This window comes from Heterocephalus glaber, unplaced genomic scaffold (assembly GCF_053883595.1).
Source record: "Heterocephalus glaber isolate CG9 unplaced genomic scaffold, H.glaber_assembly_v1.0 deba00000594, whole genome shotgun sequence".
NCBI lineage: Eukaryota > Metazoa > Chordata > Mammalia > Rodentia > Bathyergidae > Heterocephalus > Heterocephalus glaber.
The window spans coordinates 13,610,047-13,628,571 of NW_028258151.1; the positions used below are offsets into that span (position 1 = coordinate 13,610,047).

General features: G+C 40.4%; 1 protein-coding gene across 3 annotated transcripts in view; it reads left to right on the forward strand.

Moving 5' to 3' along the window:
• Positions 1–926: 926 nt before the first annotated feature.
• Positions 927–18,525, forward strand: part of Rtn3 (reticulon 3) — a 60,099-nt gene continuing 42,500 nt past the window's right edge. For all 3 annotated transcript variants that reach the window (XM_004852568.4, XM_021264702.2, XM_087205197.1), the window contains exons 1-2: positions 927–1,203; positions 15,303–15,359. In XM_004852568.4, the coding sequence (XP_004852625.1) occupies positions 1,062–1,203; positions 15,303–15,359 (199 nt within the window). In that variant the 5' untranslated portion in view covers positions 927–1,061. The remainder of the gene's footprint in view (positions 1,204–15,302; positions 15,360–18,525) is intronic.

Here is an 18,525-nt window from a genome sequence, read left to right on the forward strand (position 1 = left end):
GAACAAAAACCAATATAAGCTAGATGACTGGTTTCAAACATTTTCTGCTAAGGAATAAAATTCAATGTTATGTATTTGTGCCTTATTCTGGGTTTTTAATAACCCATGTTTTCACCCCACCGCCCCTAGAATCACAGCCGGATGTTAATTCCTGGCTTTTCTTTCAATAGCTCAGGGTTGCTCCCCCTCCCTGAATGTTTTCTCTATCTCAGAGCCTAGCCAAAGGAAAAGACAACCTTAAGACCCAAGGTGGACCCCTCTTTGGGAACAGCAACAATACCCAGCAGGGTTTGAGACTGCACTGCAACGTGACTGGAATGAGTAATGGCTTTTCATTCTGTACTGCTTCTTTCTCCACCTACCAAACTCGAGACTGTGCCATTCAGCCTCGTGATGAGGAGATATTACGACACATCCCAAAAAATTCATAAAGTATCTTGTCTGCAGGGCCTTACTCTACTCTGTAGCTTTCTTTCACTTTACACTGGAGTCTCAGCGAGAGGGTATCAGTCAAAAGATGTCGGCTCTGGAATTTATGGAGATCATTTCTACCTAATGGAAGCACAAAGAAACTTCCATCGTTGAAATATATAATCTGCCGCCTCGAAAACACTCACAAAGAGACTTACGGAGAAAATAAATCGCCACAGCCCACGACTTCGGCTTTCAACCGCAGTGGTGGGCGGGACTTGGTGCTTGGCCACGCCCCTTGCGCCTGGTTCCCCAAGGAGCGTGCCCCACTCCGGCAGCTCGAGGCGCAGAGTGAGGCGGGTTTTGGCCCTCCTTTCCTGCAGGAGAGCTGAGATATAGTTTTTGCGCTTGCGCACTGCGTGGCTGTGCGCCTCCGCCCACCCCAGCCGACCGCTCTAGGGTCCTTTGTGCGCATGCGCATTCTTACTCCTTCGCTCATTGCGCTCGGCTGAGTCAGTCTGTTGGAGTCTGTTCTCTGAGCAGGCGTAGTGAAGGGGTTTTAGAAAGCCACTTGACCGATTATTGTTTCTCCTCCCTCTCTCCCGCCCCGAGTCTCTCTTCACCCTTCTCCCTCCCTTGCTTGTGCAGCCATGGCGGATTTGTCAGGAGCCACTCAGTCCCCGTCTGTCTCCTCGTCGTCCTCCGGGGCCGAGCCGTCCGCGCCCGGCGGCGGCGGGAGCCCGGGAGCCTGCCCTGCCCTTGGGTCGAAGAGCTGCAGCTCCTCCTGTGCCGGTGAGGAGCGCCAGAGCCCCCCGCCTCAGGGAGGGAAGGCGCGGGGAACTGGGGCCGGGGCTGAGGGAGCCACGGGGAGGGCGTCAGCCCCTGGGGACGGACGTTTGGAAAGTGGGGAAAGGGGGAGGGGAGCGAAAGGTCGTGCCAGCCGTGAGGAAATAGCGGGGTGTAAAGAAAAGAGGTTGGGGGCGGGGAGGGCTGTACACGGAGCTCTTGTTGGTAGGGGAAACGCAGCCTGGGGAGGGTGGAATGAATTGGATTCGGGGAGACCAGAGAGCCCTCCGCGGAACCGGGGTGAAATTATTTAGTAAAAGATTGGCGAGGTTTAGAGCATTGGGGGAGGTGGGTCATGGAAAGGATTCGTTACGATTTGGAGGGGAGAGTGGTGAAAGGGTTGCGTTGTAGGTTTGCAGACAGGTGTTGACATAATCAGACATGCCTAATACTCCTCCAAAAATTATTTTTGTTTGCCCGTGAGGAGAATGAGAAAGTTAAAGCATTGTAGCTCCTTTCTGTACTGTTTTCGTACTGTTAGTACGTTAGTCTCTGAATGCCCGGTTTTTCTGAGGCTTCGAGGTAGAGGAGACGTGATGAGAATAGCTCAGGGAAGATTTGGGAGGGAGCTGCTGATGGTCCAAGATGGATCCTTGGGTGGCTGCATTTACAATACAGCGAGCTCTTTATGGGCACGGCATGGGGCTGGGGACACGCAGTCAGTCGCTTATATTTTAAAAGGTAAAGTCGTGCCAAGCCATCAACACGTTTTGATTTCATGTTTTCTGTGGGCTGTTATTGATCGCAGTATAATGAAAGTGGGTGTTTACTGCAGAAAGGGGGAGGGGAAAATTCAGACAAAGCCAGGGCTGGTTGAACCCCCTTCTCCCGTGTCTGAAAGACTCAGAGGGAAGCTGCAGGCCTTCGTTAGTTTTCATTGTATGTGCGCCTGCTTGCAGGTGGGAGCTGCCTGGCAAGCTCCCCTCGAGCAGAGATCTGCAGTGCAGATGCCTTCCTGAGAAAAATACGCACCACCAGTAGGTGGTCGTTCTTACTGAGTCTTTGAAAGAAAAAAACTACATTTCGTTAAAGGACGAATTTTGAGAGGTCTTAAAAATGCTTCATTGGCTCCTTTGCCAGATTCTTGAGTTGATCTTTCTAAAGAACATAATATTTTCTAATAATACTCTCTTTTTCTAACAATGAATATCCACCTGTCTAAGAGCTTTGGTGGCCTGTTGGATTTTTCCAACGTGGTTATAGCCGTTTTCATACCAATACTGTCAGAGGAAGCTTCTGCAGAGAAAGGAATGAGGCAGCAGATTTAGAACCTGGATCCCCTTAAACCACCGAGTTTCTCTTCCAATTTTGTGTTCTGGGCTGATGTCCAAATGAACAGCAGCTTCTCTATAACTTAGCAATTTGGTCTTTTGGTTTTAATCACTTGTCCCTGCTTAGTGTTTGGTTGACGCTTTTTTTCACATACCTTTTGATTAGTCTTGATTTTCAGTTTTTGATTCAGCCTAAAATTTAGGAATTGGCCATTTGTGCTCAAGATGAATGTTAAGTATTGAGTCATTCTGGTTACCAGGCAGGCAATTGAAATTTAGTCCTGTCATTTATAAACAAATGGTGGAATCATTCAACAATCAACATTTTTACTCCTTTAATGCACTGTTAGGAAACACTTGGCTCCCTTAGTGGGCCAGTGAAATAAGTATGTTGTTCACAGACACAAACACCACCGCCACCACCAAGAGGACACTAAATTGTCAGTACATAAATTATATAACATAAACAGTACTTCTGTTTACCTTGTATTTCTGATATTATTTACCCTTATCACAATTTTTATTTACTGTTGCCTTTACCTTGCCTATTTTTTACTGCCTTCATGGTAATGGAAAAGATATTGAAATTAGGCATTTTGCTGAAGCTAGTGGAATTTATATTCTGAAGGGATATTCTGAATACATGGATTTGCATTGAACTTTCCTAGTACTACTAAGCCCCTTAATATTTACTTATTTCTTAATACAGTTTTATTATGGAATTTATATTAGGCCGACTGTAGGCACTTTGTCACTATTGGCACTTAGAACAGTGTCTGATATACGTATAGTAGTACTTGATAAATTTTTGTTGAATTGTCAAATTTACAAGCTGGACAGGAACACCTGAGAAGTGTACTAAATAGATACTCTATTTTAAACTCTAATCTATTGTTAGTGTATTAATATTATCTAAAATATTAATACAATTTTGATGGGGCTAATACTGCAAGATCCTCATTTATCAGCTCATTTCTTGAATATGAAAGTGCACCTGAAGTCACCATTTTATTGCAAAAATCCTTCCTGTTGCAAAGTGGCATCTCCATCTCACAGAGGAAGTGTCTCAGGCTTTGGCACCATGAAAATAAGATAAAGTTTGTTATTCCAAAATTTAACTTAGTTAAGATAATTGCTGAAAAAATATACCTTGACTGTTTAAAAAAAAATCCGCAGGTGCTGCTTTCAGCCTTCATCTTCATGTTCTTTCACTAAAGCTCTTCTTGGCTTTAGTAAGTGATCACCTTTGGGTGACCCACAGAAAACAATTTTGTCTTGACTGACCCATGCAGTAATTTTAGAAATACTTGTTTCTACACACAAGTAGAAAACGAATGATGGCACGCTCTGGTCCACTGTAGTCAGCAGTGTAGTATGCTTAGGGAAGGAGATAGGGACCCACATGGCTTTCCAGATATCTGCCTTTAGGAGCCAGTCTTCAAAGGTCACAATTTGAGGTTCTTTTTCAGAAAAGAAGTTGCCCTTTGTAGATGTCAAGTCTAGATACATGTCTATTGTCTAAACTTTAAAAGTGTTTTAATAGTTTACTGTTTGTATAACATTGGAATTCTTTTTTTTATCCCCCCTGGTGCTAGGGGGGATCAAACCAGGGCCTTATGGATGCAAGGGAAGTGCTCTGCCACTGAGCTACACACCCAGCACATTGAAATTCTTTAACTTGTTAGAGACTGCTCTTTATCATGATGCCAGAATAAAGCTATGTTTCATTTATCTGTTCATGGAAGTTACCTCAAAGCAAAATAGTTCAGACAATTTGAGGGAAAAAAGGTTTTGTTTGAAATATTTCCCTTCATTCTTTAAATTTAGTTCTGCATTCTTTTTATGGCACCATTTTTACACTTTGTTCTAATAGCCAATCAATTGTAACTATGTAATTTGTATTTTCAGTCTTAACCTTAAATTAAAAGGAATCTGACCACCTATTCAACGCTGACATCGTCTGTGTATTATATTCATGTCAGATTAGCAGTGACTGTGTTATATGGTGATAAACACATTATAAGCCCCAGAGACACCTATATTTCAGTTGTGTTTTTTCCCCTTCAGTCCTGGTTTTGTCTTTAATTGTATGACCTTGTGTAAATCCTGAGCCTCATTTTTTTTTTTGGTACCGGGGATCAAACTCGGGTCCTTGGGCCTGCTTAGCAGGCAGTGAAACCACTGAGCTAAATCCCCGACCCTCAAGCCTCATTTTCTTAAATGTAGAATGGTGATTCTAGTATCTAATAGGGATAATATTTGGTATGAAAATTAAAGACATGTAAGGGACTTTTGCCCATAGTAAGTGCTTAGTAAAAAATAGTACCTTTAACATGAGGGAAGAAATAGAGATCACATGACCTAGACACATTTGCTTTGTGTCCTTAAGTTCTAACTTATTAAATAACAATGCCTAGGCGGGGGTGTAGCTCTGTGGTAGTCTTGTCATTCCCAATGCCAAAAAAGAAATAAACGAAAAAAAACGTCTAGTGTTTGATACATTTGCAAGGTACAGATTTTTTGCACATAAAAAAATAGCAGTTGAATTACAAGTGAGAAATTACAATCTTTCTTAAAATAGAAGATTCTTACACTTTTTTTAAATCCCACAAGTAAATCTCTTCCACTTCTTTTTTGTGTGTGTGTGCCAGGGATTGAACTCAGGACCTTGAGCTTTCGAGGCAGGCGTGGTGCCACTGAGCTAAATCCCCAGCCCTGAATCTCTTAACTTTGTGACCCCTCACATTAATGTCATAGAGCTGCCACCTCGTTCCACTTGGGTGATTTGTTGAAAGGGGTGGGGAGGAGCCAAGATGTTTCTTAACTGGTGTGGTATGACCGCAATATGTTTAAACATCCTCTGCAGCATTCCAACCATAATAAATGTAGTTATGAAACATTAAAACTTGTCTGTGTGGAAGCAAGAATACAAGAGACAGAATGGTTGTGTTAGTATGGTCTGTAAATGTTCACTGATTGACTTTTATTTATCAGCAATAAAATTTTGTTCAAAGCTGTTGCTTTTAGAGTCGAGTTCCCAAGTAATTTAACCAGTCTGATCAGATTAAACAAGTAGCCTACATGTGCTTAACAGGTGCATGTTAACCCTAAATTGACATCTCGGGGATGTTGATGAAGTGGCTAGTAAGAGCATCATTAGTGTTTTTATTTTTAGTATTTTAGAGATGGTGTGAAAACTGAATAATATTGCTTTCATTGAATTATATGAAAAAATTATTAGTCCTCTGATAGCACCTATCTAACCCAGTGCATGTTTCAAGCACTTGTAAAATGAAATTTGGTGGTGAAGGAATTGGTGACGTGTCATGAAAGAAAAGTTAAGATTTTCAGTTTGTTTGAACCAACAGTTAGTTCTATACAAAAACACTTCTCGGGCCGGGGATTTAGCTCAGTGGTTCCAGCGCCTGCCTCGAAAGTGCAAGGTCCCGAGTTCAATCCCTGGTACCAAAACAAAACAAAACAAAACACTTCTCTTTAGCTGTAGTCTAGAATTTACTGACTCCAGAAAAGTTTTATAATGTTAGTGATTTAGCATATATATTTATTTATTTTTTATTTTATTATTATTATTATTTTTGGTACCAGGGATCGAACTTGGGTCCTTGCACTTGTGCAGCAGGTGGCGAAACCATTGAGCTAAATCCCCGGCCCTAGCATATATATTTATTGTGTGTATTAGTTTATGGCTTGTGTTCAGCTTTATTGTTAATGGTAACTTTAGCTTACAGAAGTTTACAGACTTGTGAAAAAGCTTATCAGTTTCATAGTCAAACTTTTTTTCTTTTTTTTTGTACTGGGGATAGAACTCTGGTCCTTGTGCTTTCCGTGCAAGCAGGGGGAGCACTAAGCTAAAGCCCCAGCAGTAAAACTTTTTTTTAAAAAACGATTTCTTTTTTCTGATTTTTTTCTTTTTTCTTTTTTTTGAGACAGGGTCTCACTATGTAGTTCAGGCTGGTCTTGAACTCAGCATGTAACCCAGGCTGGCCTCGAATTCACAACGATCCTCCTGCCTTAGTCTCCAGTCTCCCAAGTGCTGGGATTATAGGTGTGTGCCACCATGCCCAGCATTAAAACACTTTAGATAAAAATTACTCGTTGATATTTTGCTGGTATAATCAGTTCATTCAGAAGTTGTGCAGAAAATTGACTTATTTTGTACTGTATTTGCTTATAACAGCTCTACTAGTTATTTTGGATCATAAGGTGTATTGTAGATGTTTTGAAAGGTACATATACTAAATAAGTTTAGCTGTAATCAGTATTGCTTGTGATTACATCATTGAAGTCTTTTACCACATATCTGTGGTAAGACCTGTTACTGTATGATATTGCAACTTCAAAGGAAGAGAAGCTCTTTAAATAATGTATAAGGTTTGTGTTTCCATTTTACATGGTAAGGGAGGTTAATTGTCAGCAGATGGCCTATCTTGTGGTACTTTAAATTTCAAAGAAATATATTTATCCATTTTCTCAAATCCACTGACTTTATTAACTTTTTTAGAGTGCATCTTCATCATGTAACCAGGAGGGGCACATATGAACTTTTTGACCTATTCTTCATTGGCACCTTTCCCTTCAGGATTATGGAAGGGTAGTCCAGAAAACTTGTATTAAGCAAAATTAATACATGGCCCCTTTTGTGCTGTGCATTTCAGCAATGAACTTTGTCCTCATTTTACATGTGAAGTAGAAAAGTTAAGTTTTGTTTGGGGATGGGTCTCGCTGTTTAGCTCAGGCTGGCCTCAAACTGGCTTCCTCAGTGCTGGGATTACAGGTGTGCACCACCACACCCAACTTGAGATACTTGATTTTTTGTTTGTTTTTGTTTTTGGTACTGGGGATGAACTCAGGACCTTGTGCTTTTGAGGCAGCTGGCAGAACCACTGAGCTAAATCTCCAGCCTTGTTTTTGTTTTTGAGACAGGGTCTCCCTTTGTAGTTCAGGCTGGCCTTGAACTCACTGTGTAGCCCAGGCTAGCCTCGAACTCTACAATGATCTTGCTGCCTCTGCCTCCCAAGTGCTGAGAATATAGGCATGTGCCACCACGCCCGCCCGGCATGAGATACTTGATTTTTATGATATTTTAACATTGTGTATTATTTTATGATTTAAATTTACTGTTCTAATTGTGCCCATATATTAACCTAATTCAGCAACAGTATACTATAGCTCTTTACTTGGTACTGTGGGAGATAAAAGGTAGATAAAAAACAGATCATCCTACTAGGAGCTATATTCAATTGAAGAAAGACTTGTATTATATTTACCACTGAGTCAGGTAGCAGTGTAAACCCCACTTTCTATATGAGGACTCATACCCAGAAAGAGTAGGCAAAAATACCCAAAAGTGTGCATTGTGAAGTAGTAGATGGAACTAGAACCAAGATCTTGAAGGCTCATTTCAATTCTTTTTCAAATACATGCATTGCTTTTCTTTAGAATTTGGAGCAACTGTTGTGATAAAAAGTGGTCCAGTCACTCCTTTGATTACACTCATCAATTTAATTTAAAAACCTTAATTTTGGGTTCCATGGGCCCCAGCCAGGTGCTGCTTTTGCACTGGGGATGAACCTAGGGCCTTAACACTGAACTACAGCCCTAGCCCTTTTTAAATTTTCTATTTCAAGAGAAATCTGGACTTGAATTTACAATCCTCCTGGCTCAGCCTCCAGAGCGCTAGGATTACAGGTGTATGCTACCACACCTGGCTGCCAGGTTCCTTTTTGTTCCACTGCTCTACAGAATCCTTTGGTCAAGTTCAACAGTTATTTTCTGTTATTAAATCCTGTGGTCACTTCTCAGTCCTTTTTTTTTTCCATGAGGTATGTTTTATTTTTATTCGTCACCCAAATAATTTTCTATAATATATCAGGACAAACTGGAGAATTTGGCAGCCCAGTGTGGAGGCCTCCTCAGAGACCCCATGGGCCAGTGGCATCAGCACAGAGTGCTTGGGTTCACAGTGCAACTTGTGGCTCATGTCCTTCTGCAAGTGGCTCTTCCTCCATGTCATGACAGGGAGGTCTCGAAGATGACTGGCGTGAGGAATCCTCTAGGCTCTTAGAAAATCTCACTCCGCTTTTCCTGCTCAGTGGTGTCTTGGACAGCAGCATGTTCTTCTCTTGTATCTGTTTTCTTCAGCTTGGCATTATCAAAGCTGGCAACTCCCTTATGTCCAACTTGTTTGTGATTTTCTTAATCCTAAGTGTCTTGCTCTGAGCCTGAGCTCCTGGTGCTCCTTCTTGTGTTGCTATAAGACTTTTTTTGTTGTTGTTTTTTTGAGACAGAGTCTGGCTATGTAGTCCAAGGTGGCCTTGAACTCACTATGCAGCCCAGGCTGCCTTTGAACTTGAAGTGATCCTCCTGCCTCAGCTTCCAGGTGTTGAGAATACAGGTGTGTGCCACTACACCTGACTCCTTTGTTACTTCTTTTCTTTAAAATTGTGTTATAATTTATACAACATAAGATTCATAATGTAAAAGTGGTTTTTAGTATGTGCACAAGGTTGTGCAACTATCATGCCTACTTAATTCTAGAACAGTTTCATCATTCGTCATACCTGTTAGCAGTCACTCCCTATTCCTCTCTTCCTTCTTCCCTTGGCAGTCACTAATCTACTTTCTGACTGTAGATTTCTTTACTCTTGATTTTTTTTTTTCCAGTACCGGGGATAGAACTCAGGACCTTGAGCTTGCCAGGCAGGCACGGTGCCACTGAGCTAAATCCCTGGCCCTACTCTTGATTTTTTAAATTACTAATTCTTTTGTATCTTCCCAACCGCTCTAGAACTCACTTCATATAACTTTTCCCTATTATGACATCCAATCTTGTAGTTTAAAGTACCACTTGTTACTGGGCATGGTGGTGCATGACTTTAATCCCAGCACTCTGAAAATACCATCTGTTTATGTCTTTCAAATCTTTATTTTCAACTTCTGAGGGGTTTTTTTTGGTGGGGGGAGGTTTGCTATGTAGTTCAGGCTGGCCTTGAACTCACTATATAGCCCAAGCTGGCCTCCAATTTGCAGTGATCCTCCTGCCTCAGCTTTCCAAGTGCTGGAATTACAGCCGCACACACCACACCCAGCCTCCATGTCTAATAGGAATCTTGAAGTTAGTGTATCTCAACCCAAATTCCTGATCTTTGTAAATCTGTTCTTCTCACTGTCTTTTCCATCTCAATAAATAGCCATTCTTCCCTGTCCATCTTTTGCCCAAACCAGAAAGCTTGTAGTCATCCATGACTCCTCTGACTCCCTTATAAAACCATCACCAAACTGTTGATTCTACCATTAAAAAAAAAGTCCAAGTCTGACCAATTCTTTCACCCTGCAAGGCTACCACTGTAGTCCAGGTTATCACAGCTTCCCTCCCTGAGTAACTGTGGTTGCCTCCTAACTGGTCTTCATACTTTCTTTTCTGCTTCTCTTTGATCTATTCTCCACATAGTGGCTGGTGTAAGCCTGTAAAACTATAAGTCAGATCATGTCACAGAATGCTCCAGTGGCTTCCTGCGAACTCAAAGTAAATCCCAAAATCCTTATAGGGCTTATCATGCTCTGTAATACCTGGCCCCAATCACCCCTTGCTCACCTGGCCTCACCTACATTGGCTTCTTTTTTGTTTTCATACTAGATACATCCCACTACCACCTCTGCATCTTATTTGCTGTTTACTTTGGTTGGAATGCTCCTCCCCCATTCCAGTGGATTTTTTTTCCCCAGTACTGGGGATTGAACTCAGGACCTTGCACTTGTGAGGTAGGCGTGGTGCCACTGAGCTAAATCCCCAGCCCTCCCCCATTCCAATGGACTAAAGGTATATGTCTCCGCAAAATTCATATTTTAAAACCTAACCTCCGAATGATGTTATTCACCCTTTTGTGTGTGTGTGTGTGGTAACAGAGATCGAACTCAGGACCTTGTGCTACCGAGGCAGGCATGACGCCACTGAGCTAAATCCTCGGCCCTAGGTGATGTTATTAAGAGGTGAAGCCTTTGGGAAATAACTATGTTTTGACAAAGGAGCCCTCATGGTTTGGATTAGTGTCTTGTAATAGAGACCCCAGAGAGCTAGTTCACCTCTTCTACCATGAAAGAACATAGCTAGACAGCACTGTTTTATGAACCAGGAAGAGATTTTTACCAGACACTGAATCTGTCTGCCTTGCAACTTGATCTTTGGTTTCCCAGCCTCCAGATCTGTGAGAAATAGTTCTCTTTTTGCTGTTGCTGTTGTCATTGTTGTTTTGTTTTATGTAATATTGGGGATTGAACCCAGCAGCATTGTACTCCTAAACTACATCCCTAATCTTTTTTTCTTTTTATTTTGAGACAGGGTCTCATTATGTTGCCCAGAATGGCCTTGAACTTGCAATCTCCCTGCCTCAGCCTCCTAAATAGCTGGGATTTTCAGGTGTGCCTGGCAGATTTTGTTGTTTATAAGCCACCCAATATATGGTATTTTGTTACAGGAGCTAAAACAGACTAAGAAACCTATACCTGTCTGTCTACACAGTTTATCCCCTTAACCTCTTCTAGATCTGTGCTTGGCCACTCTATTTAAATTGCAGAGGAAACAAATAACTTAAGAGACCTCTTCTACTTTTCTTACCGTTTATCGAAATGTGTCTTACTGTATTTGACTTATTTATTGCCAGTCTTTTGAAATAGACTATAAGTTCTATCAGAGTGGCAAATGTTGCTGTTTTATTCACTTCTGAACAGTATCCAGTGCAAAGTAAGCCCTCAAACACTTTTGAGTAAAGGAGAGAAAAGACCTTACTGGCTTTGTTCAGCATTTAAAGTAAGTTCTTGATTCACAGTAGGTGTTCAATAAATATTTATGGAATGAATGAATTAATGGAAAAACTTTTCCTAGAAAAATACACATATAAACAAAATATTGCATAAACTTTCATGGTGTTCATGAACTGCTGTAAAATCCATTCATAAACTCAGGATAAGAACATTTGGTTTTGGAAAAAACTATAAACTTTACAGAGAGCTTATAATTCACAATTTCCTTAAGACCTCTATAGAAACTGATGTATCCATTTAGGTCCTGAGGAGATGTTTTTCATGTAAGTCCATAAAACTGTTGTGGTAATAAATATCTCTGTTTAAGGTTGATTACTTACACTGTAAGTAGTTCTCCTGAACCTTTCGGGGTGAGGGTTGGGGATTGAACCCAAGCATGTGAAGCATACACTCTACCACCAAGCTGCATCCAGTCTCTTTGCTGACTTTTTGTAATTTTGTTCATTGACCTCAAACTTGCACTTCTGCCTGACTCCCATAATAGCTGGGATTGCAGACATAACCACCATGCCCAGCTTCCATTTCGTGATTTGAATGCTTCATTCTCACATACCAGGAAGAGACTCACCTCCACTAAAGACATGATAATAGGTGATAGGTTAGGATTTTAAAATGTTAAAAATAAGGGGCCAGGGATTTAGCTCAGTGGTTCCACCACCAGCCTCCCAAGTGCAAGGTCCTGAGTTTGATTCCCGGTACAAAAAAAAAAACCCCAAAACCCAATAAGTTTAATTTCTATCACATTCTTAACAAAATAGGAGATTTTTATTTTGTACATCTTGAACATATTGGGAAAGGGAGAAGACATTCCTAGATGTAAATGGGGCTATCATGCAGGATAGGGTAAAGGGTTGCAGTTGTAGCTCAGTGTCAGAGCGTATGTTTAAAGGCCTAGGTTTATCCCTAGCACCATTAAAAAATAAGGACTGGCCAGGCAGGGTGGCACATGCTTTTAATCCCAGCTACTTGGGCCAAGATAGAATTGCAAGTTCAAGGACACCCTGGGAAAAAAGCAAGAGCTTGTTCCAATATAAAAAATAAAAAGGGCTAAGGATATAACTCAGTGGTAGAGTACCCCTGGGTTTGATTCCTGGTGTCAAAAGATAAAGTATTAGAATACCATTTCCCATTTATACAATCCATTTTGTTTCTTTCTGTCAGACTTGCTAATTTTATTTTCTATTAAGAGTTCTACTTTTCTTCTTAAATTGCATATATATGTTAATTTCAGATAAGTAGTACAACAAAAGCTCTGACTCTTATGTTGTAACAATAGCAGATATCTTGGTCATGAACACCATTTTGACTTACACTAGAAGAATCTCCTGCTTTAGTAATGATTACGTTAGTAAAGACTAATATCCAGTTACTACACAGTCTAGTTCTGAAAAAAGCTAAATTTTATAGCCTCTTATAGTTAGGTTGTGACTATACATTTATGAAGCCTCTGTAGCGTTCATGCCTTCATATTCCCTGCTTCTGTGTGTTGGTTGTCATACTCTGTGCCATATAAAATGGTCTTTAACCCTTAGGTGCTTATTGGTTTGTTTCCAGGTTGTTACTTATTTCCAAAAACAAGTGTAGTTTTGATTTGTGTTTTCCTAATAGCTGAAGATGTTAACATTTTTTTGTGTAGTAATGGACCATGTGTACTACTTTAGAGAAGTGTCTGGTTCATTTGCCCATTTATTAATTGGATTTTTAAAAATTCTTTATATATTCTGGATGTTAATCCTCTGTTGGAATAGTAACTGACAAAGGTTTTCTCCCATTCTGTGGGCTGTCTCCATTGTTTCCTTTTTTTTTTTTTTTTGGCAACTGGGATCAAACTTGGGTCCTTGAGCTTCCATTATTTCCTTTGCTGTACAGAGGGTTTTTTTGTTTTGTTTTGTTTTTGGTACTGGAGATCAGACTCAGGATCTTGCACTTGCCAGGCAGGTGCAGCACCACTGAGCTAAATGCCCAGCCCTATGCAGAGGCTTTTTTTTTTTGGTACTAGGAATCGAACTCAGGACCTTGTGCTTGTGAAGCAGGCGGCAGAACCACTGAGCTAAACCCCCGGGCCCGTATGCAGAGGCTTTTTAATTTGATGTAATCCCATTTGTTGAGTCTTCCCCCCTGCCACCCTGGTGGTTGAACCAAGGCTTCTGCATGAACCCCAGCATATTGCTTCTAAATTTTTATATACAGAGCCCATTTTTATTTTGAGAAAAGGTCTTCTTGGGCTGGGAATTTAGCTCAGTGGCACTGTGCCTGCCTTGCAAACACAAGGTCCTGAATTTGATTCCAGGTACTGAAGGAGAAAAAAAAAAGAGATAGGGTCTCCCTAAATTGCCCACGCTTGTCTCAAACTCATAGTCTTCCTGCCTTACCCTTCCAGAGTGCTAGGATTACAGGCCTTTGCCATCACACCCAGCTGTCATTCTATTTCTGAGATGAGATCTTGCTTATATGTTGCACAGATTGGTCTTAAACTCATGAACTCAAGTGATTTTCCTTCCTCAGCCTCCCAGTATGCTAGGACTATAGATGTATACCACCATGCCCAGCTTTGTATCTCTTTTTATTTTTATGGCAGCAAATATTTAATTTTATTTTTGGGGGGGGTACCGGGGATCAAACTCGGGTCCTTGCACTTGAGCAGCAGGTGGCAAAACCACTGAGCTAAATCCCCAGCCCTAAATGTTTATTTTTTGATGTTTTTGTTTTGTTTTGTTTTTGCTTTTGTTTTTGGTACTGGGGATTGAACTCAGAACCTTGCACTTTCAAGGTAAGCAACGGAATCACTGAGCTAATCCCTGACCCCATTTTTTGTTTTTTACAACAGGGTCTTGCTTTGTAGTACAGACTGGCCTTGAACTCACTATGTAGCCCACACTGGCCTTGAATTCGCAGCAATCCTCCGAGGTTACAAGCCTGTGCCACCATGCCTAGTTTATTTCACTGTTTGGATGTAACTTTTAAACTAGTTTTTCCATTGGTGATCATATAGATTATTTCTAGCATTTAGAACCAGTGCTCTTATGAACATTCTCATATATATGTGAATGATTGACTTCATATTTTTATTTCCTGTAAAGGCCAGTGTTTTTGCTTTTTCAGTACTAAAAGACCAAAACTGCAAGTGGTCTACTGGTGGGCCACATATCCATCCTAGATATGAGCATTTTGAATTTTAATATGTTGCCAAATTAAAGGAATATAATTTTATTTATTTATTTATTTATTTATTTATTAATTTTTGGATACCGGGGATCGAACTCAGGACCTTACGCTTGCGAGGCAGGCATCAGAACCCCTGAGCTAAATCCCTGGCCCGGAATATAATTTTAGAAGATGGATGATTTCTCATTTTGCTCTGTTTTCCTAGTGGATTGTGATTTTTGTTTTTAAGTCTTGAGGGTCAATGTTGTGTATTGCATATTTGCCAATTAGATTTTTTTAATGCTCGTATTAGTGGCTAGTGCTTCAAAATGCAATTGGACATGATTAAAAATAATATAAATTAGTAATCATACTGGGCCAGGGATTTAGCTCAGTGGTTCCACTGCCTGCCTCGCAAGTGGAAGGACCCGGGTTCGATCCCCAGTACCAAAAAAAAAAAGTGATCATACCTACTTTCCCTTTCCCATGAAAAACAGCAGAAGAGTATTATCTATTGAGATTGTATTTGTTTTGAAATGCTAGAGGTTCCTTGATAATGTTTATCTAATAAAGGTTGAAATGTTTAACTTTTAAGCCATCTTGGAAATGAAGTTTTACAGGCAGGTGAGTGAAAACATTAGCCAGAAATAAAGATTTGGGGTTTCCTCCTTTCTAAATCGAAAGAAATTATGATGCTTGCCTCCTTCTCCTGTCCTGGAAAGAAAGAAAGTTGAAATTAAAAGTCCTGTGAGAGGTTGTGAAATTCTTATGCTGTATATTTTCTTTCAGATTCCTTTGTTTCTTCCTCTTCCTCTCAGCCTGTATCTCTATTTTCGACCTCAAAAGGCAAGTTTGTAACTTTTTTTATGTATTAATAAAAGAAAAATGTTGAGAAAGAGGCTGTAACTGGGGATATGAGGCACAATTCTTCCATAGTATACGCCCTTACATCCCTTAAAATAAAAACTAATTACAAGCCAGTTCTTTCTGTTCAGCAGCTGTCAGTGTGTTCTTATAAAGGTTAATAAAATAGAATGAAAAAAAAAATAGAATGAGGCTGGGCAGAACATTTAACAAATCATAAGGATTAAATGTAGTTTTGGACATTTCTTCAAAATTAAAAAACGTGCCTGCAGAATTTGGAGCTTATAGAATTGTGGCTCAGAAAACACCCCAACCCCAGAATGCATTTAATTTCTGTGCACTTACATAACTGGTTTAGAGAGGTAATGGCTTTGGAAAAACTATAAAAGTGTGCTTCCATTGACCTACAAAAATAGCTTCCCAGCTAGAGCACGTATTGTAATGTCAGATTTGTCCCAAAAGCCAAAGTACTTCCAAATTGTCTAAAACATTGAATAGATAAAATCGACTTTTGGCGATTAAGATTTCTTGTCCTGGAGATGAAGCTGTGGCTTTTTTCTTTTCCTTTTTTTTTTTTTTGGTCAACCAATGAGGAAGAACTCAGGGTAGTCACTGCCAAGAATACGTGAGAGAGAGAGAGAGTACAGTATGCTTCATTTGTTTATGCTAATAATAAAGTACTACTCCATTTCTGTTCTTGTGCTAGATCCTACATATAGATCTTTTTTTTTTTTTTTGGTACTGAGAATCGAACTCGGGACCTTGCACTCGTGAGGCAGGCGGCGGCACCACTGAGCTAAATCCCCAGCCCTAGGTCTTTTTTTTTTTTTTTGGTACCAGGAATCAAACTCAGGACCTTGTGCTTGCCAGGCAGGCATGGCACCACTGAGCTAAATTTTAATAGCTACATTCTCTAGCTGTAAAGTTTGGATGCTGGTTTGTTAGAAACACTTTGACTTTATAAGAATAAAATGGGTATTAAAATAAATTTTAATGGGGTAAATAGTGAAATGTTTGTCTGGTATAATCTGCTTCTTAGGAAACATGATAGACAATTTGTTAATTTTAATTCAGACTGATAACTTTTAGAGCCTCTACGTTTCACAGTGTCCCTAGTTGTGTGCATTTGGATAACTCATGGATCAAATCATGACTTTTGAAATTAACCTATATACATTTAAAAAACAGAAATTTTGTGAACTGTTAAAAACTCAAATAAAAAGAGTTCCATTGTTGTTGACACTTGGAACTTATATTTTAAGGGTTTTTTTCTTCCCCTCATGAGAAATTTAGTACTTTGGGCAAATTTATTCTACTCTGGAAGAAAAAAATCCCGGCACTTGGGAGGCAGAGGCAGGAAGATCACCATAAGTTTGAGGCCATCCTAGGCTACATAGTGAGTTCAAGGCTAGTCTGAACTACATGGTGAGACCCTGTCTCAAAAAATGCCCCCCCCATCATAGTATAAGTAGAACAAATAACTGTATTTTATTGTAATTAGATCTTTAAAAATACATCAAAACACTCTATTTTTCCATACAGAAAGGGAAAAGTTGATGTCCTAAATAGTGAGCAATATAACCCATAGACAATAAACTTAATGTATAAAATGCTGAAAAGATAACTGTCATGGCTTTAAAAATTATTTTAATCCTTGTTAGCAAAAATTACACATACAGGGATCAAAAACTAATGTTTAAGTAGCTTTCAGTTTCACAGTTTGTGTTAGCATTTGTAAAAGATAATGTATTTATCATTCTTTTTGCTTACAAAAATTATTTTGAAGCCAGGCATGGTGGTGCACACCTATAATCCCAGCACTTGGGAGGCTGAGGCAAGAGGATCGCTACGTAGTGAGTTCAAGCCTAGCCTGAACTACACAATGAGACCCAGTCTCAAAAAAAATCAAGAAAAAAATTATTTTGACTAGTGGAGATTCAGGACATTGTTATTTTAAAGAGCCAGTTGAAAATGCTATTTCAAGTTGGGCATGGTGGCACACACCTGAAATCCCAAGTCCTTGCAAGGCTGAGATAGGAAGGATCGCTACAAGTTTGAGGCCAGCCTAGGCTACCTAGTAAGACGCTGTCTCAAAAAAAAGAAATGTATGCATGTATGTATGTACATCTCAGCTGGGCAAGGCGGCACGTACTTATAATCCCAGCACTTTGGGAGGCTGAGGCAAGAGGATCACAATTGGAGCCTAGCCTGGGCAATTTAGTGACTTAAGCCCTGCCTCAAAATTTTAAAAAGCATCGGGGCTATAGCTCCATGTGAAGGCCCTGGATTCAATGCCCAGTACTTGCCTTCCCCACCCCTCAAAAAAACCTGTATCTTTCGAAATAGCCCAGTTTTTAACCTCTATTAGTTTCATTTTCTCCTGCAAATAAACACATGATAGAAAATTAGCCCAACTGGGCTCTACTTCATTATCAGAATGGAGGTCAGCCTGTTGTTTGAGGGAACGAGGGAACAACTTGACTGATGATTAGGAATGATGTAGAGTAACAGAGACTAGTAACTTCTATAGTAGCTTAATAAAAATAAGGGGTTGGGCCAGGGATGCAGCTCAGTGACACTGCACCTGCCTGCCAAGTACAAGGTCCTGAGTTTGATCCCTGGCACCAGAAAAAAAAAATTAAAATAAGGGGCTGGATATGGCAGTGCATGCCTGTAATCCCAGCATTTGGGAAACTGAAGCAGGAGCATCGAAGCAAGTACAAGGCCAACTTGGACTACGTAGTGAATTCAAGGCCAACCTGAATTACAGAGTGAAACCCTGTCTCAAAAAACCAAAAAAGGGGCTGGGGATCTAGCTCAGTGGTTCCACCGCCTGCCTCAAAAGCACAAGGTCCTGAGTTTGATCCTGGTACAAAAAAACCCCCCAAAATAAAAAAGAATAAGGGAAGAGGAAGTTGTTGGTGTACTTGGTTAGCTGTATGAAAACCCCAAGGAGAATGAGATTCTGGGACCAGTCCAGTCCCTCACAGTCCTTTCAGACTGGCTGTACCATCAGCACGAACCTTGAGTGCATAACTGGCACCAATCCAACTCATCTCCCATGTCCCTCACAGCAGATTACTTTTTTTGTTGTGGTACTGGGAACTAAACCCAGGGCTTTCACACTGAGCTACATCTCGGTACCCCT